This window comes from Ictalurus furcatus, chromosome 16 (genome assembly GCF_023375685.1).
Source record: "Ictalurus furcatus strain D&B chromosome 16, Billie_1.0, whole genome shotgun sequence".
NCBI classification, from domain to species: Eukaryota; Metazoa; Chordata; class Actinopteri; order Siluriformes; family Ictaluridae; genus Ictalurus; species Ictalurus furcatus.
The window spans coordinates 6897304-6924371 of record NC_071270.1 but is presented as its reverse complement, the minus strand read 5'-3'; the positions used below and the strand labels follow the sequence as shown (position 1 = coordinate 6924371).

The following is a 27068-nucleotide window of genomic DNA, read 5'->3' as shown; positions in this document are numbered from 1 at the left end:
TCGATTCCCGCAGCTGCACTGTGTGTGCGGAGCCTGCATGTTCTCCCCGTGCTGCCGGGGTTTCCTCTGGGTACTCCGGTTTTCTCCCCAAGTCCAAAGACATGCCTTGTAGGCTGATTGGCATGTCCAAATTGTCCATAGTGTGTGAAAGTGTATGTGATTGTCTGATGGATTGGCACCCCGTCCAGGGTGTACCCCGCCTTGTGCCTGATGCACCCTGGGGTAGACTCCAGGTTCCCTGAGACCCTGAAGGATAAGCGGTACAGTAGCTGGATAGATGGATGGATATTATTAGTAAAAAAGGGTCTAGTGACAGCCATACACACCACTGTATCAGCGATATAGGTGTTTATGGGATCATGGGGTGGGGAGGAAATCATCCAAAATGCACATGAAATCTTGGGAATGCCAATCACCAATCACACATGGGCTGCATGAATCTACAGTCTGGGCTAGACAGAAATCAGCCCCAGCCTCACTTCTTTATATCATTGTGTATTTTTTCTGACCACCGTTGGTGGTGCTGTTGCGCTTGGTTCTACAAACATGATCCACTTTAAGGCATTTGTTAACAGCAACGAATCTGATATGGGTGGCAAAAGTGAAACTTAATATCATGGAAGAAAGCGCTGCTAGCCCGTTTATACCTCATCTACATGACTACAAAATGGCCAAAGTCTAAAAATAAATCAATAAACAAACTCTTGTCATCGCCTGGCTGCAGAGACACGTCCAGCGCTAGAGGGCGCAGGTGTTTTACGCAGTTCTGCTTTGTCGCATGTTTGGTGACGTTTTACAACCGACTCGAAAGGTCTCCTATGCTGAGGCCTAGCTACCGAGTTTTGTTCCTCGGACTATTCTTTTTTTACTTGTTCGTTTATTTAAACCCGTTTTCAGCGGGCCTTTTCCTTATGACGGTTTTTTGCCAGGGAAAAGCAGCGGGGTTTTCGGCGCAGTCGCTTGTCTTGAAAGTAAAGTAAATTAAATCCTAATCGAGGATCCGGAGTGAGGAAACAAGGCTTGGGGGAAAGATGACATCTCGGAGGTGAGAGCTGTGGAAATGGAAAAAAAAAACCCCAAACAAAAACAAACACACGATATGCACTGGTGTTAAATAGTCGAGTAAAACACGGCAGCGGGGTATTTTCTGACACTAATCTGCCTGGACAAGGCTTTCAGCTTTAGCTAGAAGTGGAGCGAACACAGAAAGTTTTAATTGGTCATGAACTGAGTCGCCCAGTGTTTCAAACTTGCTCGTGTTAGCTTGCTAGCAGGTTTGTGCACCAGTCTGTAGGCTAGTTAGCTAACAGGATGAGTCAGGCGAGTGAGCTAACTGTCCAAAACAAAACAACAACATTATCGCCTAAGTCAGAAGATTGAGCTAGCTCACTGAAACCCTGCTCACTGCCGAGCTGTGGCTAGCTAACCCCCGTTTTATATTCTCTTCCATAGTGGACACGTCACGGGTTTAATATTAGCAGCTTTGCTAGCTTTTCAAACTGCTCGTGACGAGAAGAAACATTAGCTTAGCTTATGAACAAAAACCTTGCTTGTGTAAGAAGTGTCATCTAAAGCGTCGTCCTTGTATAAGTTTAAGGCGTTTTCTTTTGTTAAAGCTCGAGCAGCACTTCCAGGAGACAGCAGTCATAGTCTGTTCTGGATTTCACACATGTTTTATATTTATATATGATACAGTGTGATGTTTGTGTAAATGTCCAGTGAAATCGTTTGATCTGTTGACTAGAAGTCGGATGTGGTTAATATCGATGCTAATTCCGCTCTGCACGGTTCATCACAGCCGAGCGACTCATCACGTGACCACTTTGTGCCATCTCTGCCTTACAGTGATGTTCAGCTGCAGTCACTTGTTGTGTCTTTTGTGCCAGTTGAAGTCAGTGTGAATGCGTTTGCAGGTGGTTTCACCCCAACATCACCGGCGTGGAGGCTGAGAACCTTCTGCTGACGCGCGGCGTGGACGGGAGCTTCCTGGCTCGACCGAGCAAAAGCAACCCGGGCGATTTCACCCTCTCTGTCAGGTGAGAATCCGCCGTGCTCCGAGAGAGAGAGAGGATCGTAAATAAAGCTGAAGCGAGCACCTAGATGAACCCAGGATTAGAAAGATGACATCTCTGAGATGCAGGAAACGAAAACATACTTGAAGAGGGCCGCGAGACAGTGCCGTGCGTGTCTGTTTCATTTATTCCCAATCTGAATGAACTGAGTGCTTCTGATGCTCTTGGAGTGAGTGAAGAGTGAGAACGTTTACAGCAAACGTTAAACTCTGAATATTTAAGTCGGAAAAAAGTTTTGGCTCTCAAATGAACAGCATGCTCCCTTTGTTTACTTTGATGTTTTTAGTAAGTAAACCCCGTGCTGATCAAGCGTCTTGTTACACACATCCACTCTGGAGGATTCATTCAAAACACACTGTTAAAGTGTAAGCCCCAGACGATTCGCTTTTTCATCAGTTTATAGACTGCGGCACGCTATTAATGTATAATACTGTTCCAGGAAAGTAAGATTGATCTGCAGTAATACACGTTTGCCCCACGTCTCTGGGGTCGGGGTTTCGAATCCCGGCTCTGCCCCCTGTGCACAGAGCTTGCACGTTCTCTCAGTGCTTCTGGGGTTGCCTCTGGGTTCTCCGGTTTCCTCCTCCAGTCCCAAAGATATGCGCTGTAGGCTGATCGGCTTTTCCGGATTGTCCGTAGTGTGTGAACGGGTGTGCGATTGTGCCCTGCGATAGGTTGGCACCCTGTCCAGTGTGTCCCCCACCTCGTGCCCTGAGATCCCTGGGATAGTGTCCAGGCTCACACTCAACCCTGTGTAGGACACGTGGTATGGAAGATGGAGGGAGGGATGGATGGATGCGATAATGCACTAAAATCTTATCAAATGTTGTTAAGTGGAATAAATATTATCTGTTTCAAAAAAGGAAAATTTAAATTGCATTCCTGCTCTGGATTATTCCCTGTAAATACATTTTAAAGGTTGTTGGTCAAATTAATATAATATCATGTGTCTACAGAGAAGCAAATGATGTTTTTAAGGCTTATAATAAACACATTTTTCATTTCCAGTTAACCGACTGACATTTTACAGACCTCAAACTCGTCCCCAGCTTTTTTTTTTTGTTGTTTTCTTTTTTTTTTTTTGTATCTATGAACTCAAAATTGGTCTTTGACGGCCTTGTTGCCTTGTGTTGAGTCTCTTGTTGTTGTGGACATAACAAAACCCATTTTGTCATCAAATAAAAGGACAAAAATGTGTTTTGTAAATATTCTGAGTTTAATTTTAGTTAATAATTCCCAGGAAAAAAGGGGGGAAAAAAAGGGCTGACTCATCCTGTACTTGCCTAATTTGCATCCGATCAGATGCTCTGTAGAAAGCGCTTGCGCTGCGAAAGTAAACAGGAATTTGCTATCGAGACACGTTCGTGTGTGACTCTGTGAGCGAGTTTTCTAGGAAGCTGCTTTCTCAATACAGTTTTATTTCTTTGCCTCATGTTAAAATGCAGTGTTTCCCCTGCTCTGTTTCCTGTGGGGAGGCTTCTAGCTCACCGCAGGCTTACCACAGGGGAGAGGGCACGGTGGTCGGAAACCTCTCTAGAATACCAAACACAGCAGAGACGCACTGGACGAACCGGCTGTGACACGTTCCCCATTGTTTCAAATGATGTTCCCATAAAACAGCTTCTTAGCTGTGATTTGATGCTGTATGTTAAAGTATTTCCTTTTTGAAACAGGAAGTCAGAGTGATGTGCAGTTGAACTGCTCGACTCTTCAGCCAGTAGCGTTCAAGATCCGCGGCACCATCGACACATCTAAACAAGCCTAAACAAATGAGAACATTGAATATAATAGAGCTTTTTACGTACTTTTATTAATGGAGGTACCCTGCCTGCGTATAAAGACAGAATCACAACCACATAATTGCAACCTAAAAGCACTCCTCGTAGAACCTCCTCTTCCAACCGTATTTTTCCCCTTCAGCCAAGCGCTGAGTAGAGAAGTGAATAGTGTGTGGGAAGATGCACATTGGTGCGTCTGAATATCCCTACTACCCTACTATACAGTAGGCGAAAAACAGTAGTATGTCAGAATTCTCAGTATTCATAAAACAGTAGACGAGAAATACCCAGATGACCTCCTGCTTCCACCTCGATTCTGCAGTATGGAACTACGCTATCCCATAATGCAACGGGACTGGCGCGGTAGAGCCGTCAGAATATAAAATGGCAGAAGGCAGCACGTCTGCTTTTTTTGAAGTGTAAGTGCAAGGTATTAAACGTTGTTCCTTGTGGTTAAACTGTACTTTAAAAACACCTGAGTAAATTGTTAACTTGTCGAAGGTTTATCCTCTAAAAAGCTCTAAAAAGGCGATTTTGATTTCATGGGCACTTTAAAATCTTACTGTTAATTTTTTATTATTATTATTATTATTATAATTTTTTTATAATGATGACCTATTCACCAAATCGGAGCAAAATGTGTCTTTTTGGTTTATTTGCTGTCTGGTTTACTTTCACATAGCACGTAATTAAACGACCCCAAAAGCAAAATGGTGCTGGCTGAGGGGTTTGTAGAACTGAAAACATCGTCAAAAGCGCTTCCTTTCACTGGGAAGAAATGCGTCAATGCCTGGAATCAAATCACCAAAGTCTCCAAAGCCATTTCATGGCAGATGGCTCCTTTAAGACGCTCGTATAGTCAGTTTTATGAGAAAATGGAAGCCACAGGGATTTAGGAATTTGTGCTAGTATAATTCACCAATGCTAAGTGTCGTTGTTCCTGTGTAGCTGGTGGTGAACGGGGCTCCTTGATGTACTACACAGTGTAAACCACAACGGCTTGTGATAGCATCAATAAATGCTTCATTCATAACGTCAGTCTTTTATAACCAGAGCTCGTCTGTTTTATCTTCTGCACACAGAAACTATATAAACTATCCGGCTTATTACGTTATGTAATAAATGAATGCAAATATACATGTTCATTAATCACACTCTGAAGCTCTTGGCTCTCCATTGCAAATTCTACTTCCTTTTTCTTTCTTGTTTTTTTAAACCTCTGTTTCTGCACATTATTGCATCCTCGCAGCACTTTATTCCTTTATATCAAAGAAATAACTTCCTTTTATTGTATATCTGCTGCTCGTAATGATGGACACATGCCTTTCCAGTTACTTGAAGGATTTTTATCCCTGACATTATTCTGAGGGAAGACGTTGTCAAACGCTATGTCGTATACGCCGTAGTATGTGCATTATGTCTTCTAAAAATCATCATGTTTGACACAGCATGCACACACACACACATACACACACACACACACACACACACACACACGGCTCATATTTAAGTCTGGTGTAGTAAAAGCGACAGAGCCAATCCTTTCCTGTCCCTCTGTTTTCCAAGTCAAACCGTAAGCGATTTTAGAACACGTTGACGAGCTCTGTTCTGTTTCGTCTTTGTGATTGTTATCATGAGCTGCATCTTAAAATTGAAAACTATGACCTCACATTAATAAGCGTTTAGCAAAATCCAGAAGACTGGCACTCCAAATAGACCTTTCAGTAGGTTTGAAGGCTACACGAGAGGTTTTTAATTTAAACGCTAACCGCAATAGGAAACCTAGTCCGTGTTCGTACTCAATACCTGTGTAATAACAGTGCATAAGACTGAACTTTGATTTGAGACACAGCTCTAGTTTGTTTAGTCGGTTGTGGACACAATGTCGGAAAAGTTCCGATACCAGTATCCAACAACACGTGATACTGCATGATCTAAAAATAGTGTATGTTGTCATGCTACTGAACAGATCACAGGAATAATGGCAGTCTGGACACGTTGCACAATTAATAAGCAAAGGACTGCAAACTGCGAAACTCGAGGCTCTACGACAGCATTGTACGTCATTTCTGTAATCAAGAACGCAAGGGCTGCTGATGTGATCGTGCACAGCAGGATCAGCAAACGTGTCCATTAAAATAACACGCAGGCGTTCAGGAGTGAGGCTCAGCGATGTGAGCGTACAGAGAGTCATGCGTGAGAGCACTTCTGTTCTGTGAGAACTTTGGTCACGAGTCAATTCCCGGCAAATTGAGCTCGTTTTGAATAAGCGTGCTCACCGATACAGCTCTACACACTGAGGTTGGCCGTCCTCGCACTTTTTATTAAAGGTCCAATTTAGAGCATGTTTGTCTCACACCTCCGTGGTTGAGGGTTCGAATCCCGACTCTGCCGTGTTTGTGCGCAGACTTTTCATGGGCGTTTCTTCCCAAAGTACTGGTTTGGGTGTCTGTTCCAGTGACACGTGTTTTATACTGATTGGCATCTCTAAATTGTTCGTAGTGTGTGAATGAGTGTGCGATTGTGCCCTGTGACGGGTTGGTATCCTGTCCAGGGTGTTCCCTGCCTTGTACCCCAAGTTCCCTTGGATAGACTCCAGGCTTCCCCATGACCCTGTGTATGATAAGCGGTATGGATAATGGATGGATAAATATAACGTATCATGACGCCCCTGATTGCTTAATACCAAGGCGGTTTGCTCGTTTCGGCATCGTCAGTAACAGCGAGTGGCAGAAGACTCTAACTAAAAAATTGCTATTGATGCACCTGTAGTGATCCAGTCCCTCCAGGATTTAGCGATCGCAGAAATTAGCGCAAAATCAAGCAAACGCTGCAATACTTGGAGGATATTGCTTAAATTACCACAGATTTTCTGCAGATTTGGGCCGAGACGCGTCATGTGACCGTATCGCAACGCGCCTCTTCGATTCACGTGCGTCGAACATTAATACAGCTAATAAGGCTCACTGCGAAAGACCGTGCACCTGCAATTTTGCCAATTTAAGTAGTTTTACGGGGGGAAAAGCTGGAAAATGTCGTTTATTTATTTATTTATTGCGTCGGGAAATTTTTTTAAAAAAGTTGTGACAAAATCAAGTATTTTTGTCTGCAACAATTCCCAAAATCCTGCATGGACTGATGATTATATTTTTATTAGATGTTATGGGAAGCATGTGTCTTCTGCCTGGCTGTGTTGTGACTAATTTCTGTAGCAATTAGTCCAAAGTTTGGATAAAAGCATCTGCCAGATTAAAATAATTGTAATTGTTTTGAGCACCACTAAACTGTGAGGATCAGATGTTGGGAATTATTTCAGCTGTGATTTATTGAAAGGTTAGGAATGTGCATGCGTGTTTATTTCATGATGTGATGAATTGTGTGAACACCTAGCTAAGGTTCGGACTCTCCTCCAGTTTAACACAACTAGACTGATTTATTTTTTTGCGTATACAGTGTTTGTTGTCACGGTGAGTGGAGCGTCAGTTCTGAAGTTACGGCGGGGGGAGGGGGGGCATTATTTAGAAGCTCAGTCACATTTTTAGGTGATGTTTAAATTTGGCGAAGGTCGTTAAGAACAGAACGGTTACTTTTCTCTAAAGTTACTTTAAGCCTTAGTCATATGCATGGTTTCTAACCCTAAATATTCATGTTGGTGGAATAAATGAATGCAGGCCCACACAATTTCGTGAGCTTACAAAGTCTCAGTGGAATTAATGTTGCAGGCAAAGAATTTAGAAGCTTTTTTATTTGTTTGTTTGTTTATTTATTTATTTATTTAGGCGAAATGGAGCAGTCACCCACATTAAGATCCAGAACACGGGGGATTACTACGACCTGTATGGAGGAGAGAAATTTGCCACATTGGCTGAGCTGGTGCAGTTTTACATGGAGCACCATGGGCAGCTAAAGGAGAAGAACGGTGACGTGATCGAGCTGAAGTACCCGCTCAACTGCGCTGACCCGACGTCAGAGAGGTGATTCTTCAAGCAAATCCATCAAAACCACTTTTATCTATTTATATATAATTTTTTTTCTTTCTATGTAGCTTTGTTCTATTGCTAGGGTTTTTATATAGTAGTGTTTGCTCTTTATAGCAGTAAGCCTGTTTCCATAAAAGCACCTGCTAAATGAATAAGTGCTTATGTGGTATCCTGACATTTCATTCTCCAAGGTGGTTTCACGGTCACCTTTCGGGCCGTGAAGCCGAGAAGCTGCTGACGGAGAAAGGCAAGAACGGCAGCTTCCTGGTGAGAGAGAGCCAGAGTCATCCTGGGGATTTTGTGCTCTCGGTACGAACCGGCGACGACAAAACTGACAGCACCGATAGCAAACCCAAAGTCACCCATGTCATGATTCGTTGCCAGGTACTTTTACAGAAACGTGACCGAGGGGGGACTTTTACTGAGTCTGGCTCGTTCACTTGCTTTGTTTGGATGAAGAGATTTCTATTTGACTGTATGTAAACGGGTTTATTTCTGGGTTTTTTTGTCAGCATGATATGAAGTATGATGTTGGTGGAGGGGAGAAGTTTGACTCCCTGACAGACCTGGTGGAACACTACAAGAAAAACCCCATGGTGGAAACACTGGGCACTGTGCTTCAGCTCAAACAGGTGGGCTATCAGGCGGAGCGACCGCACACACCAGGTCATTTAGTCCTAGCATTAAATAAAACGTTCACGCATGTTTGTATTGAAGTGTATGAGAGTGATGGTGGACTGAGCTCTTGTTCAGCATTGGACTGCAACTACTACTCGACAAACTCGAATAGTTGGCAACAGATTTCATTCTCAGTTATTTTATCTATATTATGATGCACACCATGATGCTCAAAACTTCCCTGCACTTCATGCTCGTATACAAGTAGAGAAGCTATTTGTAAGTAGAAAAAAATATATTATTTTAACCCAGTAGCATTTATAAACTCTTTGTTGTTTGTGTTTTGTTACCATACGTAAATGTTTATAATATGTCAAATTCGATCCAAAGATTTTGCGATTTTGCAACAGCAGGAATGAACGCAAAATTAAGCAAATTCCGCAATATTTGGAGGAGCTCGCAATTTTTCTAAATTACCGCAGGTTTTCCCGCAGGTCATGTGACATCACAACGCGCGTTCAGCCAAAGCCACCCTCGGTTCATGTGCGTCGAACATGAGTACAGCTAAAAGGTCTTGTTTACCAATAAACATCAAAGACATGGCGAAATTTTACCAATTCAAGTAGTTTTCCACAAAAAAAAAAACCTCCAAGTTGCATGACAAATTTGGAAAAAAAAGCCGCAGTAAATTCAAGCATTTTTGGCTAGGAAAATCCTGTATTCTTGAGAAATCCTGCGTGGACTGAGAAGAATCAAGCCTGAGAAGAAACTAAGAATTAACCCCAGTGCTTTGAGTCGATTCCTCGCATCAAAAGTTAATTGCCTCGCACAAACTCGGCAAACAAAGTTAATTTAGGCGTCTGAAGATGGAGCCTAAATGCAGACCCTCTCACAGTCAGTACGTTTACAAAAACAACAGTAATCTGATATTAAACCGATTAAGACAATACTCTCAGAAACTAGTATGTAAACGGCAATTTTTAATTACCTTAATCCGACTAAAGTCATACTCAAAGTAAACACAAATTGAATTAAGACGTGTGGAGTATTCCTGTTTCAGTCGCATTATCGACATGTATTACAGACATGTACACACCTTAATCACACTATTAACGTCGTGTGGGAGTTTTCACCGCATTCTGCAACAGGACACGTTCACACACGGCAGTGCACAAATGTTTGACGACAAACAAGAGAGCACGGCTGTGTCCGAAACCGCATACTTACCTACTATATAGTAGGAGATATACATATATCTCAGCTACTATGTAGTAGGTAAGTACGCGCTTTGGGACGCAGCCCACGGCTTCAAGCAGTCATCTATTTGCACGTATAGCATGACAAATAATTAACCGCACTTGAAGCTTTCATAAGATTACAAGTAAAAACACCCAAAACTGTATACGGTACCATAACGAAGATGGACTCTATGTCGATACGTGAAATTCTGGAGGGGACGGCATGGCGCGGTGACGTAATGACGTGACGTTAATCGATCTATGTTCTATAACACGTAAAACGGGAACATGAAATGAATATTCTAAAATCAACTCATAAACACCTTAATCACAATATTGTCTCATTCAGAATAAGGTCAATAATTAGATTACTGCTGTCCATGTAAATGTAGTCACTGACTAGTAGTTCATTGTGAAAAAGAAGCTGGTAAAGAACCAGTAGAAATATGCCAAATGCTGTGGTTTGAAAAAAGTGACTGATAAACACTTAATGTTATTCTCATGCCATAAGCAAACGTGTTAAATGTCAGTAATATTGTACTGTTACTTAATTAAGCCTAGTTAAGCGTTGAGTAGTCGTATTAGTTAATCGAAACGCTGTAGATAAATATTTGTAAATAAATGTTTTGATATTTTGTGTATTCTTAAAATAATCCAACTGATCAAAATCAAAACGATGACTGAGCAAACAAAGTGATCATTTGCCCTACTTCAGGCTTCACTAGCCTTCATATGCACTCGTCCTGTAATTGGAGTGAAATCAGGATTGAGGTCGAAGTTTAGTTTAATCTACTTCCTGTGGTAAAAGCCTAAAACTAAGGGTGTGAAGTCCAGAAATATTCCTTTCTGATTCGTCTCAGATCAACCAAATCTGAGTTTGACGTTCTAGAACCTTTGTACTTCTAAATCAGACTTCTTGCCTGTTTTTGTATTTAAAGCCTCTCAACACGACACGCATTAACGCAGCCGAGATCGAGAGCAGAGTGCGGGAGCTCAGCAAGCCGGCCGAGGCCACTGATAAGGTCAAACAGGGCTTCTGGGAAGAGTTCGAGGTGAGCGCTGTCATCCACGCTTCAGTTAACATAGTTAACTAGGTTATTACGTTACTCCGCACCCTCTTAGCAATGCCGAGATTTGTGACTTTCCATTTCTGCACTTTCTCCCACTGTGCATAGACACTTCAACAGCAGGAGTGCAAGCTGCTGTACAGTCGCAAAGAGGGCCAGCGTGTCGAGAACAAGAACAAGAACAGATACAAAAACATCCTTCCCTGTGCGTATATTTGGTTTCTTTTTCTTCTCCTTTATGTTTGTTGTCTTAAAGCAGAGACGTATATAGAAGTGGCTGAGAAGTGACATAGACAGAGAGCTAGTGCGCTCGGCGTGTGAGTAAAGAAACCACTAACTACTTCCCCTGTAATCCTCTTCTTCTTAGTCGACCACACGCGAGTGATCCTCAAGGACGGCGACCCGAACGAGCCAGGCTCTGATTACATCAACGCTAACATTATCATGGTAATAACGACACGATGCACTGATGTGATAGAATCATAGATCACGTTTGATTAAATTAGCATTTTAATAACAGCGTAACAGTGTGAAGCAGGAGGTAATGCCAGGTTCAGCACAAATGCTAATACAGTGTGTTACTACAGCGCTGTTTGTGTTCAGTTTGTTTCATGTTAATTTACCGCTGTTCTCCTCACACAGCCGGAGTTAGAGTCGAAGTGCAACAACGCCAGGTTAAAGAAGAGCTACATCGCCACCCAGGGATGCCTGCAGAGCACGATAAGCGACTTCTGGAGGATGGTGTTTCAGGAAAACTCTCGTGTCATCGTTATGACGACTAAAGAGGTTGAGAGGAGCAAGGTATGTTCTTTTCCTTTGGAGTATGTAGATCCTCCTGCTGTTGGGAGACCTTTGTGGCATCAGGAATGTGATCATAAAATGTGGTGATTTGAGCTTGGTATGTATCGCTTGACATACTGCATGTCAGTACGTATTGAATATGAAATGTTTCTTTGTTTCATAGATTATCTCATTTTCATGTTGTACTTTGGCATTTCCCAGAAGATGGAAAAAAATGCATTCACACATCTGATTATACAACTCTGTATGTCCTGCTCCTGTAAGCTTAAACTCTGCCTGCTATTAGCAAGGGAGTGAAGTATTTTAAGCAACACTGGATGTTAGGAATATAAGACTCTAACGTTTCAAATTTCTATTTCTGAAACGTATCAGCGTGCAAAAATTAAAATCTGGACCCTGAGACAGATGAACAGAAATATCGGGATTAGAATGCTTGAACAGGAAGACCTAACGTCACTGTGCATCGTTACAGAGCAAGTGTGTGAAGTACTGGCCGGACGTGTCGGCGCTGAAGGAATACGGTGCCATGCGCGTGCGCAACGTCAAGGAGACGTCAGCCCATGATTACATCCTGCGAGAGCTGAAGCTTTCGAAAGTCGGACAGGTAATCAAAAGAAATCTTTCAACCTTGAAGCACTGCCACTTTTCAGAGCCGCTGAATTGCTCTAGTTTCGAGTCCATTTGAAAAGTGGGTCCTTGACCTGTAATCTTCATCAAATTGTTTGTGTTTTAGGTGATTTGCACGCTGTTGTGTCGATGTCAAACAAAGGCAAATGCTGCCATGTAGCATGATACACATAGATGTTGGATTAATTATCACTTTTCTGTTATTGCTTTGTGTTGCATCACATATGCGTCGTCTCTCTGTGTGTGTGTGTGTGTGTGTGTGTGTTTGTGTGAGTGAGATGAGCTCCACTAGATCAATTCACCTAAAGGCATGTAATTTCAGCCAGGTTTTTTGGATTGATCAGTATGTATGTGTGCGTGTGTGTGTGTGTGTGTGTGTGTGTAACACTGTAGTGCTCTTGTTGTTGTACAGGGAAACACAGAGCGCACTGTATGGCAGTACCATTTCCGTGCCTGGCCCGATCATGGCGTGCCCACTGATCCCGGTGGTGTACTGGACTTCCTGGAGGAGGTCAAACTGAAGCAAGAGGGCATTTTGGAGGCTGGCCCCATTGTGGTGCACTGCAGGTAAATCAAAACGAAAGCCTGAAACTCTTTCACACGTGTTGTGTTTTTGTTTCTCATACCTACTGCAATATGTCGTCTCCAGGTCTGTGTTGACTTAATATGCATTACGCAACACCCGTGAGCGATTAAGAAATATGCTAATATGTAACGCAGTATAAGCAATGTAATAATGGACACACAAATGGTTTCCTTTCCCAGAACAGCTTTCTTAGGTGATGTGTTGCTGCTTACAGGATGCATTGATGCCCAAATGCCATGCTTATATTTATTTTTGTCTTCTCATCAGTGCGGGGATTGGACGGACTGGGACCTTTATTGTGATTGACATCTTAATAGACATCATTAGAGAAAAAGGTAAAGCCATAGTCCTGCGACCAAAAACCTAAAAGGGAAAGGGGATCTGTAATTGACCGTTTTGTAAAAGGTTACAACTCAGAAGTATGGGCTTGGGTTAAATTGCTGTTTTGTCTCTGTGCAGGAGTGGACTGCGATATTGATGTGCCCAAGACGATCCAGATGGTGCGGTCACAGCGCTCAGGAATGGTGCAGACTGAAGCCCAATACCGCTTCATCTACATGGCAGTTCAGCATTACATAGAGACACTGCAGCGCCGCATAGAGGAGGAGCAGGTGTGTATGTTCGTCTGGTATCTGTTAGACCCGTAGTGTGAGATGTTCCATTTTCAGGTTGCCATGTGAAATCAGCATCAAATTCTGTGTCCCCTATTTTTGTAGCCTTCATTATTGTGCTTTATCTTCTAATCTGGCGTCTTCGTTTCAGAAAAGCAAAATCAAAGGACGAGAGTACACCAATATTAAGTACTCGCTGACTGATTTGAGCGGAGGAGACCAGAGCCCGCTTCCACCCTGCACCCCTACGCCAACCTGTGCCGAGTGAGTACTCTTCCATCGATTTAACTGGTTAGGAAAGAGCCAGTTAAGCGCTATAGGATGTATAGCGAGTACATGTTTCATTTGACTCAATGTAAAGTAAGTAAAAAAAAAATAAATTAATTTTAAAAATCTGCTACCTTTTTTCTTTATTTGTTCCATTTTCGTGAAGCCATATATTTCAGTCAACATGCATCTGCTCCTAAAACAGTGTTAGTTGCTCATAAAGACCAGTGACATTGAAATCTGTTATTTAATTAGGTTGATGTTAGTTTGTTAGTTTAGAATGTAAAGTGGGTGGTCTTAATCTGTGGAGAAGAAATGCAATCACACCAGAAGGGAAAAAAAACATACATGCATACAAACTAAAACACAATATACAAACGGTATTGCTTTTCATTAGTAACATGTACCACACTGAAAAGTAGAGGCTGACCGATTGATAACCGATTACCAGAACGTTCGGTTCGGCAAAAATCCACACCGATAATTTTCCCCGGTTCCGTCTGTTGTGGGAGTGGCTGTATATATACAAAAAAAAAAGAATACAATGTCGGAGTGTCATGTGGTAGTGCAACATTGTACATCACAACCTTGAAACTGTACAGAGAGCAGCCCAAGACCGAGCCACACTTCTTGATCAGATGGTTGAGGTTTTTTGCATCTCCAGCTCTAATGCTGCCTCCCCATCATACTGCTATAAAGAAGACTGCACTTGCTACCACAGACTGGTTGAAGATCTCTAACATCTTGCTGCAAATATTAAAGGATGTGAGCTTCCTCAGAAAGTAGTCTGTTCATCCCTTTGTTCTACACAGCCTCTGAGTTGACCTTCCAGTCCAGCTTGTTGTCGAGATATACACCAAGGTATAGGTGTCCTGACCCATGATGATAATCCACCATCTCCTTGGTCTTGGCCACATTAAGGAGCAGATGGTTCTTCTCACACCACTCCATGAAGTTCTTGACCAGGTCCCTGACTCCTCTTAATGTCCATCCCTTCTGCACCCAACTGCCATCTTCAGAAATTTTCTGATGACTCTGTGGTAGAGATCTGACCTGTACTGAAAGTCTGTGGTGTACAGGGTGAAGAGGAATGGGGAGAGTCCAGCTACCTGTGGTGCTCCAGCGCTGCTCAGCAGGCGCTCGGACAGGTAGGTTCCCAACCGCGCAAATGGGAGTCTGTCTGATAGGTGACCCAGGAGATCATGGACATGTCCACTTGCTTTCTTCTCTCTCAGGTGAAGAGGTTGGATTAGTGTTAAATGCACTCGAGAAATCAAAGTAAATGATTCTCACTGTGGTGGTGATGTAGTCCAGATGGCAGTGGACCCTTTGAAGTAGATATATGACCACATCATTCACACCTACCTGTGTGGTGTCCAGGTCCAGAAAAGAGCTGACTTGAAGTCTTAGATGGAACAGCACCAGTCTCTCCAGGACCTTCTTTGTGTGTGATGTGAGGGCTACTATTCTATAATTGTTCAAGGTGGAGGGAGTTGTCTTCTTTGGAACAGGAACCAGGCAGGATGTTTTCCACAGCTCTGGCACCTTCTCCAGTCTAAGGCTCAGGTTGAAGAGGTGCTGGAAGACCCCATGCAGCTGGTTAGCGCAGATCCTCAGTACCCTAGGACTGATTCTGTCAGGCTCTGCAGCTTTCCCAGGTTTCAGCTTCTCCAACTGTCTCTTCACCTGGCCAGTAGTGACAGATAGGTGGGTGGGGGAAATGAATATTGATTCCATTGAGGATGGCTGTTGGTTGTCTGGGGGTTGATTAGGGAAGTACAGGTACGAGTTCACTGAAGAAGGCTGTGTGATGAGTGGGGGGTGAATGGGTCTGAGATGAGCAGGGAAGAATTGGTGTGGACGACAGGTTGGGAAACACTGTTTGATTTTGAGTTTGGGAGGGAGTTGGGAAAGAATGTTGATGAGGGAGTGGAGGAGATAATGTGAGAGGTCGTCGTGTTGAACCTCTTGAAGAACAAATTCAGATCGTTGGTGCTTTCTAGATTGCCCCCCACAGGTTGTGGTTTTGCCTTGAAGCCGGTGATCTGCTTCATGCCAACCCACACCTCCTTTGTATTGTTCTGCTGAAGCCTACCTTCCAGCTTCCTTCTGTAGGTGTCTCTGTTCTCCCTCAGTCTCACAGTCAACTCTTTCTGCACCCTCCTCATTTGTTCCTTGTCCTTCCTGAACGCTTACTTCTTTTTGTTCAATAGTTCCTTCAGGTCCTTGGTGTTCCAGGGTTTGTTATTAGGAAAACACACCCTCCTGACAGGAACTATAGTGTCTGTGCAGAAATGGATATAGTCCGTTATGCAGTCCGTCATATCCCCAATCAGTTCACAGAACACTTCCCAGTCTGTAGTCTCAAAGCAGACCTTCAAAGCTCCCTCTGCCTCTTGTGACCACTGCCTTAAGGTCTTGTTCCTCACAGACTACCTTAAGACAACAGGTCTGTATGTGGGTGTCAGTAGATCCAGGTGGTGGCAGAGCAGAGGAAGTGTGTGCACCCTTCACACTTGCATACAGGAGATCCAGTGTTCTGTTCTCTCTGGTAACACAGTTGACAAACTGGTGAAACTTTGGCTGTTGTTGCTTTGTTTTACAGTTTTAAATTGTACAAAAAAGCCACAATATAGACCATCCATACAACATTTTAAAACTGATGAGGATAAACACAAAAAAGCTGTAGGCTTATTTCCATTGTGGTCCTCAAGGTTTTAAAAATGGGGAAAAAAACAGGTCACATATAAAGTGGTAAAAATTCTAACACCATCCAGTTTAACACTATTTTGGCCAGCTATAAAAAAAAAAAAGAAAAAAAAAGCCATTTTTTTACAGCATTCCTAAAAACACTTTCGACTTATCTGCTTTATAAAACACGGTAAATCGTACCATGCTACAGAGCTAGTATATAAAAAGGAATTTTCCCCTATTAAACTCCTAACATCAGTATTACCCCTCTAGTAGAAGAACTATGCACATCCCTTACAAAAACAATACTTTAACAGGTACTTTGGGACACTATTCATAATAATTTTAAACGCTAACACCAATTTAAGAAAGGGTACTCTTTTGTCCACTTTAAAAACACAAACAAAACAAGTTCCCTAAAATGTTCATCATTAAGATGCAACTGTGGATGAACTTTCAGTATAACTCTGCTCAATTTATTTTGAGCTGTCTGCAGTTTTCTTTTGGTACATTTATAATCATAATGTGGTTGCACTAATGCTCCAGCTAACATTGTTAAAGTTTGAAAATCTGAAAAAGCCACTTTTGCTAGAAACTTTATCCTGCTACAAACTTTAGTCCACTTTGATTGAGCAGCCGTATTTTCTCCTGTCAATATACTATCTTATACACATCCCTGGTATTTCACTTCTTGTTTAGAGACGATAACCCTATCCCCAACCTTTTATTTCAAACTTAGAACTTTTTTTTTTTACTTTAGCACTCGAATGAAATAATATGGACTCAGTTTTCCCTTGATGCATACAGCGTCGATTATCTATAAACCATTTAGAAACCCTTTCGATCTCTCTGCTTAGCTCGGCTTCAATAATTCCTTTCTCATCATGAAAAACAATTATTGTTGCATCATCTGTATATAATAAAAGTTCATTGGAACAGACCATTTTTAAATCATTAATATGCTAAAAAAAAAAAAATTTAAAAAAGGTCCTAAAATACTCCCTTGTGGAACTCCACACAAAATAAACACCCAGAGAACGCACCCTTTAAAAGTCAACTGTTTGACCTCTATTTGCAAGGTAAGACTGGACCCACTCACAGGCCTGTGCATTAAACCCCATGATTAAAGTCCCCAGAAATAACAACAAAGAGTTCGGATGCCGTGTTTGGAGTCTCACGATAGCAGAATTTATGCCGTCACATGCCGCTTCTGCATCGGTTGCTGGTGGGACGTAAATGATAACCACAATGGCGACCGTGAATTCCCTTGGCGGATAATACGGACATAAACCAACAGCCAGCAGTTCAACGTTTGGGCAGCAGTGACGCGCCTTCACGTGTCCTGGATTACACCATCTGATATATACAAACAGTGCGACCCCTCCACCTTTCCTCTTACCACTCTGTTCAGTGTCTCAGTCCGCCCTCACGGACTGAAATCCGGGGACAGAAGACCGAGTCTGGAACATCCTCGTGTAGCCATGTCTCGGAGGAACAAATCACACTGCACTCCCGATACTCCCGCTGCGTCTCGATCAGCGCGTTGAGCTCATCCGTTTTATGTCCACGACCATTTCCCAATATGATGGAGGGAATGAAGGGCTTGTACCGTCTCCTCTTTGCCTTTGTTTTGGATTCTGCTCTGCATCCTCAGTACGGCCTCAACGGTTCTTTAGGAAAGTTAATTCTATTCTGTACATGAAGCGACCTGCTCTCTCCGCATGGTTCTCCAATCCGGGTGTAGAGTGCGTGATAAATTAAAAAAATTTATACGCTAAAACAGGCTAAAACAGACGAAAACACACATGTGCCAGATATGTAAGTAGTAAAACCTAATATAGGTAAAATAATTAAGATATAACGCCTCTCGAGACAGGATCTGCTGTAATTGGCTACCACTAGCACGGCGCCATCTTGCATCTGTTTCATTAAAAAAAATAAAAATACAGTACAGTTTCATGGTACACTCGGTATTATTTATTTTTGTAATAAAATTCAGCAGTATTTATCTTTTGAGTGTCATGTTTTCATTCAGTATACATTTTAAAAACTCTTGGGTGATTAATCGGTTATCAGCAGGCACCGCCCAACTTGGTTATTTGGTATACATCAAATCAGTTATCAGTCGACCTGTACTGAAAAACAAAACCCTCATTCCACCGCTCATGATGCCGTCCTAAATCAGGTCAGGAATTTCATTGATGAATTGCTTCTTGCTGAAAGAAGTTTGTTGTTAACTTCTAGATCCTGCTGCAAGCCGTTCTTCCCTTCTCTGATTGCATTCACGCCCCCGACCATGCTCTTCTCACATGAAGTCAGCATTATAATTTAAAAAGCAAACCAGTGCTGATTCGGTTTTCTCTGAAGAGATGAAGTGACCTAAAAGCAGTGCCGTGCAGGCTTTGCTTTTCACTGGTTTGTGCATGACACTAATGAAAAGCAATACCGTTTGTGGATTGTATTGTATGTTGTTTCACAGGTGTGTGTGTGTGTATTGTTCCTGCATGTACTCCTCTCTATATTAATGTTTTGTAAATGTTGTGAAAGTTTCACTCTCACCACTCAAATGGCTGATGTTGCCTGTGCCTCCCACTTTGCGTTGACTAAAACGGTGTGATTGCTTGAATAGGCTCTGAGTCTGAGCAGCTGATGATTCTGTAATTCGGTACACAGGGAAGGTGGAACGATGCTTGCTCCGTTGTGTTGACTTTTGCGTGTGTCGTAGCAGGCTGGGAGTCTTGGGCAGAGTGCTAGCGATCAAGAGTGTGTCCTGTACTACATTAGACCGCATCCAGACAGTTCTGAGACCTGTCTAGCACATTCAGCATGTGTTTGAACAGCACGATCACATTTCTGTCCTATTTTATTCCCCATTCACACTTTGCTGGATGTTTGATGGAACACTCAAGTTTGTACATTTAATAATTCACAGCCCTTCTCTTTAAATCAGATGTTACTAGTAAAAGACAGTCAGTAACAGTTAGCCAGAATTGTATTACTTTTTGATAAGATGAAATCTTGGTAGAGGATTCTGTAGACTTGTGTGAAAGCAGCACAGAAAGGAGAACCACTTTTTTTTCTTCTTCTTTTTTTTTTCTGAATCTTAATTTTTCTAAATGTTGTTATTGTTCTGTTTAATATATGGTCATGCATGAAATTTTTACAAATTAAAAAAAAAAAATCTCAAACGATTTTAGTTGCCCAGAAACACTAGTCCAAATAAAGACTGAAAGGCTGCGTTCACACCATGTTGTAATTACCGTAATGACAAGATTCCGACTCGTAAAAAGTGTCCGCATAGAACTCGTAATTACAACTTGTAAACTAGGATTTTTTTGGAGAGCTCCGACTTGTATGACCCGACTGCTCTGCACCACCATGCGGAAATGCTCAAACCTGCGACGGCTTTAGTAAAGCTGCCAAAGTTAAGCTGTTATCTCAAAATATTTTTGTGTAATGTCTTAATAACGCAAGATTAATCTGTAAATAGACGAAAGACGTGCAGTACAGTTTAAAGTCATTTTGCAGTTGCCAACATCACCTCACAAGGATTCATCTAATTCCCAGGACGGGAACGGCTCCGAGTAGAACGTCTGTGTTGTCCGCTAGTGATTACGGTACTTACGACATGGCGTGAACGCAGTCAAAAAACAAGCGTTTCTACCATTTCCTGCTTAATGAGAGCACAGGAATGCGTAATGATATCGCTAATAAAATGGATGTGCGGTCAGGAACTCCGGCATTCATGAAAACCCAGCTGAATGGCTGAGGCTTAAGTGATTCTGCGGTTGAGAGGAGGTTGAGAGAGGGAGGAGAAGGCGGGGCTTCCTGCAGATGACGGTTAATATCTGAGAGTTCAGAACATCTACGCAGATCATTCCAGATCCGTGTGTTGATTAACTAATCTCCTGTTTCATTAGCGAGAAAAAGACTAAAGACTGCTTTTTTGGTGAATTTTTGAATATTAACTTGGAGTAAACGGCACTGGATATTGGGAGCAGTATAATATCGTATAGGGACGATAAGTCAAATCCCACAAGCCTACATGTGTGTAAGACCATGTAAGTACCAAGAGCCTAGCAAAATATTAAGTGTCTGTAGTAGGTAGTAGCTGTCTTTAAATGAAGATGCTTTGTTTTCATGTGTGTGTGTGTGTGTGTGTGTGTGTGTGTGTGTGTAGTATGCGGGAGGACCGCTCCAGAGTGTATGAGAATGTGGGTCTGATGCAGCAGCAGAAGAGTTACAGATGAGGCTCCGACTACAGCACTGTCCAACTCACAGGTAAGATCCTTCACCGTGCGCCACACACTTTCTGCGTAGACACGGACGAATCGGATTTTGTGGAGTGTTTTTGTGATTGTTGCGGCCAACAATGCTCGATTTCTGCTGCGGCTTTTTCCAAAATTTGCGATGCGAGGTTTTTTTGGTGCTACTACTTGAATTGGCGAAATGGCAATTTCAGAGAATTTAGTTTTTCACACGGTCTATCGCAGTGATGTTTGTTGGTAAATAAGACCTTTTAGCTGTTCTCATGTTCGATGCCCGTGAATCGAAGAGGGCTTTGACCGAATGCGACATCACGCGCCACGTCTTGACCCAAGTCTACGGAAAATCCGCGGTCGTTTTGAAAAATTGCGAGCTCCTCCGAATATTACGCCATTTGCTCGATTTTTGCGCTAATTTCTGCAATCGTGAAATCCTGTCCTTACTGTTAGTCAGTCCCTCTAGGATTTTGTGAATTTGCAAAATCAAGCAAACTCCGTAACATTCAGAGGAGCTCGCGATTTTTCAAAGTCACCGTAGATTTTCAGTAGATTTGGGCCGAGACGCATCATGTGACATCATCACAACGCGCATTCAGCCAAAGCCCTGTTCGATTCACGTGCGTCGAACATGAGAACAGCTAAAAGCTCTTATTTACCAACAAACCTCACTGCGAAAGACTGTGCGAAACAGTTTCGCGAAATTGCAGTTTCACCAATTCGAGGAGTTTTCTGCAAAAAATCACCAAAGGTTTGAAAAAAAATAGCAAAATGAACAATCACAAAAAAAAAAAAACCGCTGCGAAATCCTGTTCGGACTGAGTAGTGTTCTGTTTATAGGACAAATAGGTACAGTCAGCTGTAATCCCAATCCCCCCCCTTCATTCAACAACCAAAAAAGGAAAAATCCCTGTGGTTGATTTTAAAAGACGTGACGCACCTCCATCCTGTAACTCTAGCATGTGTTAACTCGTCCCACCACCTGCTGCACTGCACATCGGATTCATGAGCGAAATACAGACAGTTCCATAATCTTGCAGAACTTACAGATCTGTGGAAACAAAACCAGCAAAATAAACATTCCCTTACACCTCTCAATTAAATGTGTTATTTAAAAAAAAAGACCGTGAATAGTATCATTTATGTGTGATGTGAAGAGAAATGAGAGAAGCTTGTCAGCCATTGGCTGCCTACTTGCTGTCTTTTTGTGAAGACACTTCAGACACTTTCTTAGAAACGGGTAATCTCTATGGTCGAGTCATCACCTATGCAGGAATTTATGTACCCGTGTTTGTGTGTTTGTGTTATTGCTTTTAACTAGTTGACTAGCTCGTTCTAAGCTACTAAGCGGACATAAGTCCACTACCATTTCTAGCCGAGTCGATTAGGTATCCGGGCAACCAAAACACAGCAGCACATTAAGAGCTCTCACTTGCCTGGTGGGACTGGCTAATGGATTTCTGATCGGTCGAACCTCGAGCAAGTCTTCAGTGAACCGTGCAGGCTGAGATTATATGTTCATTCTAACATACTGAATATCACATCGTACAATATGTGGTGGTTACTTTAGGTACTTTAGGTCGTTACACCACACAAACACACACCTAGGGAAGAATGTTGCACGACTGATGCATGACTTTTTATGTGAAATGTGGTTTGTTTGTTTTGTTTTTTAACTTTATTGTTTCTGTCTATGATGTCAGTGTTGACCCACGTCTAATCTAAACTCCGGTTCCTATTTCTGCAGCAACCATTTTTCCTTATCGCCAGCCGCACCCGAATGCCTGAAATGTGATCATCGCTACATGGAAAGATGAAAAATAAATTGTATGAAAATGAATTTAAAAAAGAAAAAAAATCAAACTGAGACCAGTCTGTGAGGGAGAGATGTGGATGGAGTAAATTCCTTTCTCCTCCCTGCAAAGCAGCCTTTTCCCTCCTCCCCCCCCATGCTAAGAAACCACTGTGAACATCATGAAGCCTTACTCGTGACGATGGAGATGTGCGAGAGAGAGAGAGAGAGAGAGAAAGAGAAAGAGAGAGAGCCCCTGCGTAAACGAACTGATCCGCTGTGGAGTTCTCTGCAATCCATTCAGGCTGCAATTAGCAAAATGTAGAAAAGAGCTTTTGCTGTCTTGTCCTCGTTTTTCAGTGTCGTTTTTTAAATTTTTTTATTATTTTTTTTTTTAACCAAAGCAAGATTATATTATAATTATTCAAAGAATTATGGTATTCTGTACGTACGTGAAAAGGCATGTGCTTGACACACAGCCTTAACCAGTCATCATACATAGTGTGTTGATTCTCATTGAGATTTGGGCACGAGGTAAAAGTTTTAAAGGGAAATTCTTCCTCAGAGCCTTACATGATCTGTGTATTTAAAAAAAAAAAAAAAAAAAAAAAAATCCATCAAAGGTATAGCTGTGTCCCACTTTAATTCGTCCTACTTACAGTGTAGCGCTTACTTTTAAGGGGAAAACGAGGTAAAGCCTACTCTTTTGGGAGACTCAATCCAAAATCCAGCACATCTCATTTGTTTCTTGACCCGTGGATTTCTAGGATTGGATATTTTTAAACAGCCCCATCCTGGTTGTGTCAGAGTTACTGAATCATTGTTGGTTGAACTTTTTATCGTTTGTCAATTTCTTTCTTTTTTTAAAAAAACAAACAAACAAAAAAACGACGTGCCTTTTTTTTGTTTGCCTTTTTTTTTTTTTTTTTTTTTAAATTGCCTGTTCTGTATGTATGTATGAGCACCATAAGAACTTAATTTGCGAGTCCTCATTGAAAACGTGAGCGCATGTTCCGAGGCTTTTGAGGTCCTCTCTGATGAAAAATCCTCGGCACTTTTTCTTTTTGGATGGGAAAGTTTCTATATGCAGTCGTCTGCTTACAATATGTATTCTTACAGGTATGTCTGTCATTGTTCTATTTTTAAATGTTAGTTCCAGCAGACCATCTGTTACCGTCTTTAGTTCTTCGACTAAACCAAACCCTTCTCCAGATCTGTCTGGATTTATACGTCATCGACAGTATTTCTTGTTTTAAAATGAAATTCCCATGATTTTTGTTATTTAATGGATTGTTCCACTCACACGGTTTTAACGCGTTTCTTTCATCTTTCTGCCCCGTTCATTTCAAAAATGATGACGCGTGTCTCTTACCCAGCCCCCGACCACTGCTCTCATCACTTTTATATTTTTTTTAACTAGTTCTCTTCAGACACTTACAGACTGAATGTAATTCTGCCATTTGGATTATATTCGTAACTACAATACTAATCTTTTCTATTAATACCTTCACATGGCCTTATAGGAAGCTAAGTGTTCGATTGTGTTCTGGCAGGTGATGATCGCCCAAATGTTCAGGGCTCGTAATCAGTAAACTGTTCTGCGTCCATTTATTGTACTGTAGCGTGTGTGTGTGTGTGTGTGTGTGTGTGTGTGTGTGTCTTCCTGTGGTTTGTGTATGGTGTTGTATGCAAGTGTGATAGGGTCATGTGTTTCCTGAGAAACTGCTGATAAGCTTTCAGCTCCTTGATGCCTAATTTTCTTTTATTATTTTTTTTAAAAATGTAAAAAAAAAAAAAAAAAAAAAAACTTTTTTGGTCCCATGCACACTTTTATGGTCTTTTCATTTAGTTTCATCTGTGCACTTACTAATGTCTTTGGGTACACGCGCACATCGACACTTGTCTTTGAGAAGCTCCATGTCTAGTTCCAGTGCTTTTAAGATTCATCACTATAAAAAAAAGTCCACCTCAGAGCCCCAGAACATGGTAATGTGAATTGTTTTGTTTTTTTGTTTTTTTTTCCATCCTGAAGAGAGAAAATGGGAAATTTAATTCAATGCAAACAAACTATATTTTTGAACTTGTATATTGTACATGAATCTTGTAGAGGAGAATGTACTTACTAAACATATCTAAATGCCAATAAAATATACTGTATGTTTAATCCAGCAACTTTTCTCATGGCAGAATGTGAGCCCTGCCCAAGCTAATAAAGGTTATTGTGTTGTCTGGCTATCAATGCAATTAACCGTTTATCAGTTTGTCTATAACAATAAACAAGCTCATATCTTGGGTTTTGTCTTATTTGGTCCTTATTCAAGTGTGAATGGGGGCAGCACGGTGGTGCGGCGGGTCCCATGAGCTGGAGTTGCTATCTCTGTCTGTGTGGGTTTCCTCTGGGTTCTCCAGTTTCCTCCCAAAACCGTGGCTGCGTCCGCAATCGCGTACTGTGAAAGTACCTTCTGCTCGGCCATTGGTGCAGTACGTATGGTAACACTTCACAATTTTGCGTGTCATCTTGCTACTGCAGCACGTATACTGAAATTAGATCCATACAGAGAAGATTAGCATGGGCCCTGCGAAAGGATGACATGCAAATCTGTGATGGAGTACGTACTGATACAGCATACAGTGGTGCTTGAAAGTTTGTGAACCCTTTAGAATTTTCTAGATATTTGCATAAATATGAGCTAAAACAAAAATATTATACTTGGTCATTTATTAATTAAGGAAAATGGTCCAATATTACATGTCTGTGAGTGGCAAAAGTATGTGAACCTCTAGGATTAGCAGTTCATGTGAAGGTGAAATTAGGGTCAGGTGTTTTCAATCAATGTGTGAGTGAGCGTCCTGTTTTATATAAAGAACAGGGATCTATCAAAGTCTGATCTTCAGAAAAGTCTGATCATGTTTGTGGAAGTGTATCATGGCATGAACAAAGGAGATTTCTGAGGACCTTTAGAAAAAGTTGTTGATGCTCATCAGGCTGGAAAAGGTTACAAATCCATCTCTAAAGAGTTTGGACTCCACCAATGTACAGTCAAACAGATTGTGTACAAATGGAGGAAATGCAAGACCATTGTTACTTTCCCCAGAATTGGAGACTAACAAAGGTAAGCAAGGTATGTAATAGTCCGCGAGGTCACAAAGGAACCCAGGGTAACTTCTAAGCAACTAAAGGCCCCTTTCACACTGGCTGATGTTAATGTTCATGAGTCCACCATCAGGAGAAAACTGAACAACAATGGTGTGCATGGAATTGTTGCAAGGAGAAAGTCACTGCTGTCCATATTGAACATTGCTGCCCTTCTGCTGTTTGCTAAAGATCACATGGACAAGCCAGGAAGCTATTGGAAAAATGTTTTGATTGATGAGACCAACACAGAACTTTTTGGTTTAAATGAGAAGCATTATATTTGGAGAAAAGAACATGCGTTGCATACCAGCGTAAGAACCTTATCCCACCTGTGAAACATGGTGGTGGTAGTAGTATCATGGTTTGGGCCTGTTTCGCTGCATCTGGGCCAGGACGACTTGCTATCGTTGACGGAACAATATATTCTGAAGCATATGAGCGAATTCTAATAGAAAATATCTGGACATTTGTCCATGAACTGAATCTCAAGAGAAAGTGGGGCATGCAGAAAGACATTGACTCTAAGCACACAAATCTTTCTACCAAAGAATGGTTAAAGAAGAGTAAAGGTAATGTTTTGTAATGGCCAAGTCAAAGTCCTGACCTTAATCCAATAGAAATGTTGTGGAAGGACCTGAAGCAAGCAGTTCATATGAGGAACCCCACCAACATCCCAGAGTTCAAGCTGTTCTGTACTGAGGAATGGGCTGAAATTCCTCCAAGCCGACGTGCAGGACTGATAAACAGTTGCACCAGAGGTCACGCCAGATACTGAAAGCAAAGGTTCACTCACAGATATGCAATATTGGGTAGTTTTCCTCAATAAAATAAATGACCAAGTATAATATTTTTGGTCTCATTTGTTTAAATGGGTTCTCTTTATCTACTTTTAGGACTTGTGTGAAAATCTGAATGAATGAATCCGTATGAATACAATCCGGACATACTACATACGGCATGTTGGCATTGTCTTGTGAGCTACAACTTAAAAAGAGCCAACACACTGCCTTCTGCCATTTTTTATTCTGACAGCTTTTCCGTGCCAGTCCTGTTGCCTTATGGGATAGCGCAGTGCCCATTTCCTCCATACTGCAGAGTCTCACTGGAAGTCACAGGTCATCCAGGCATTTCTTGCCTACAGTTTTATATATATATATATATATATATATATACACACACACACACACACACACACACATACAGCGCATCCGGAAAGTATTCACAGCGCTTCACTTTTTCCACAGCGGCAGGAACTGGGAGACTAGTCAGGATCGAGGGAAAGATGAATGCAGCAATGTACAGAGACATCCTTGATGAAAACCTGCTCCAGAGCGCTCTGGACCTCAGACTGGGGCGAAGGTTCATCTTCCAACAGGACAACGACCATAAGCACACAGCCAAGATAACAAAGGAGTGGCTACAGGACAACTCTGTGAATGTCCTTGAGTGGCCCAGCCAGAGCCCAGACTTGAACCCGATTGAACATCTCTGGAGAGATCTGAAAATGGCTGTGCACCGACGCTCCCCATCCAACCTGATGGA

The 27068-nt window shown here is 41.9% G+C and overlaps 1 protein-coding gene and 1 non-coding gene across 4 annotated transcripts; both read left to right on the top strand.

The window, feature by feature from the left end:
* Positions 1-782: 782 nt before the first annotated feature.
* Positions 783-24684, top strand: ptpn11a (protein tyrosine phosphatase non-receptor type 11a). Of its 3 annotated transcripts, XM_053644928.1 has the most exons (16): positions 783-1045; positions 1914-2036; positions 7630-7824; positions 8022-8214; positions 8343-8462; positions 10625-10738; positions 10862-10958; positions 11121-11200; positions 11396-11554; positions 12027-12158; positions 12594-12748; positions 13035-13102; positions 13227-13378; positions 13530-13642; positions 20517-20617; positions 22346-24684. In XM_053644928.1, exons 1-15 carry the CDS (start codon positions 1032-1034, stop codon positions 20584-20586), a joined length of 1785 nt encoding a protein of 594 aa, XP_053500903.1. In that variant the 5' UTR covers positions 783-1031; the 3' UTR covers positions 20587-20617; positions 22346-24684. The 3 variants fall into 3 exon arrangements, with proteins under 3 accessions (XP_053500903.1, XP_053500904.1, XP_053500905.1); XM_053644929.1 differs by lacking the exon at positions 1914-2036; XM_053644930.1 differs by lacking the exons at positions 783-1045; positions 1914-2036 and adding an exon at positions 7343-7392.
* Positions 24685-24908: 224 nt separating this feature from the next.
* On the top strand, positions 24909-25011 carry LOC128620905 (U6 spliceosomal RNA). Its single transcript, XR_008388193.1, has one exon. It is a non-coding gene; the product is annotated as a U6 spliceosomal RNA (small nuclear RNA).
* The last annotated feature ends 2057 nt before the right edge of the window (positions 25012-27068 follow it).

Bases quoted from the DNA above. Each gene is read 5' to 3' on its own strand.
- ptpn11a (XM_053644928.1), top strand. The intron at 12,749-13,034 runs GTAAATCAAAAC...TCTTCTCATCAG, and splicing joins CCCATTGTGGTGCACTGCAG to TGCGGGGATTGGACGGACTG. The intron at 13,379-13,529 runs GTGTGTATGTTC...TCTTCGTTTCAG, and splicing joins GCCGCATAGAGGAGGAGCAG to AAAAGCAAAATCAAAGGACG.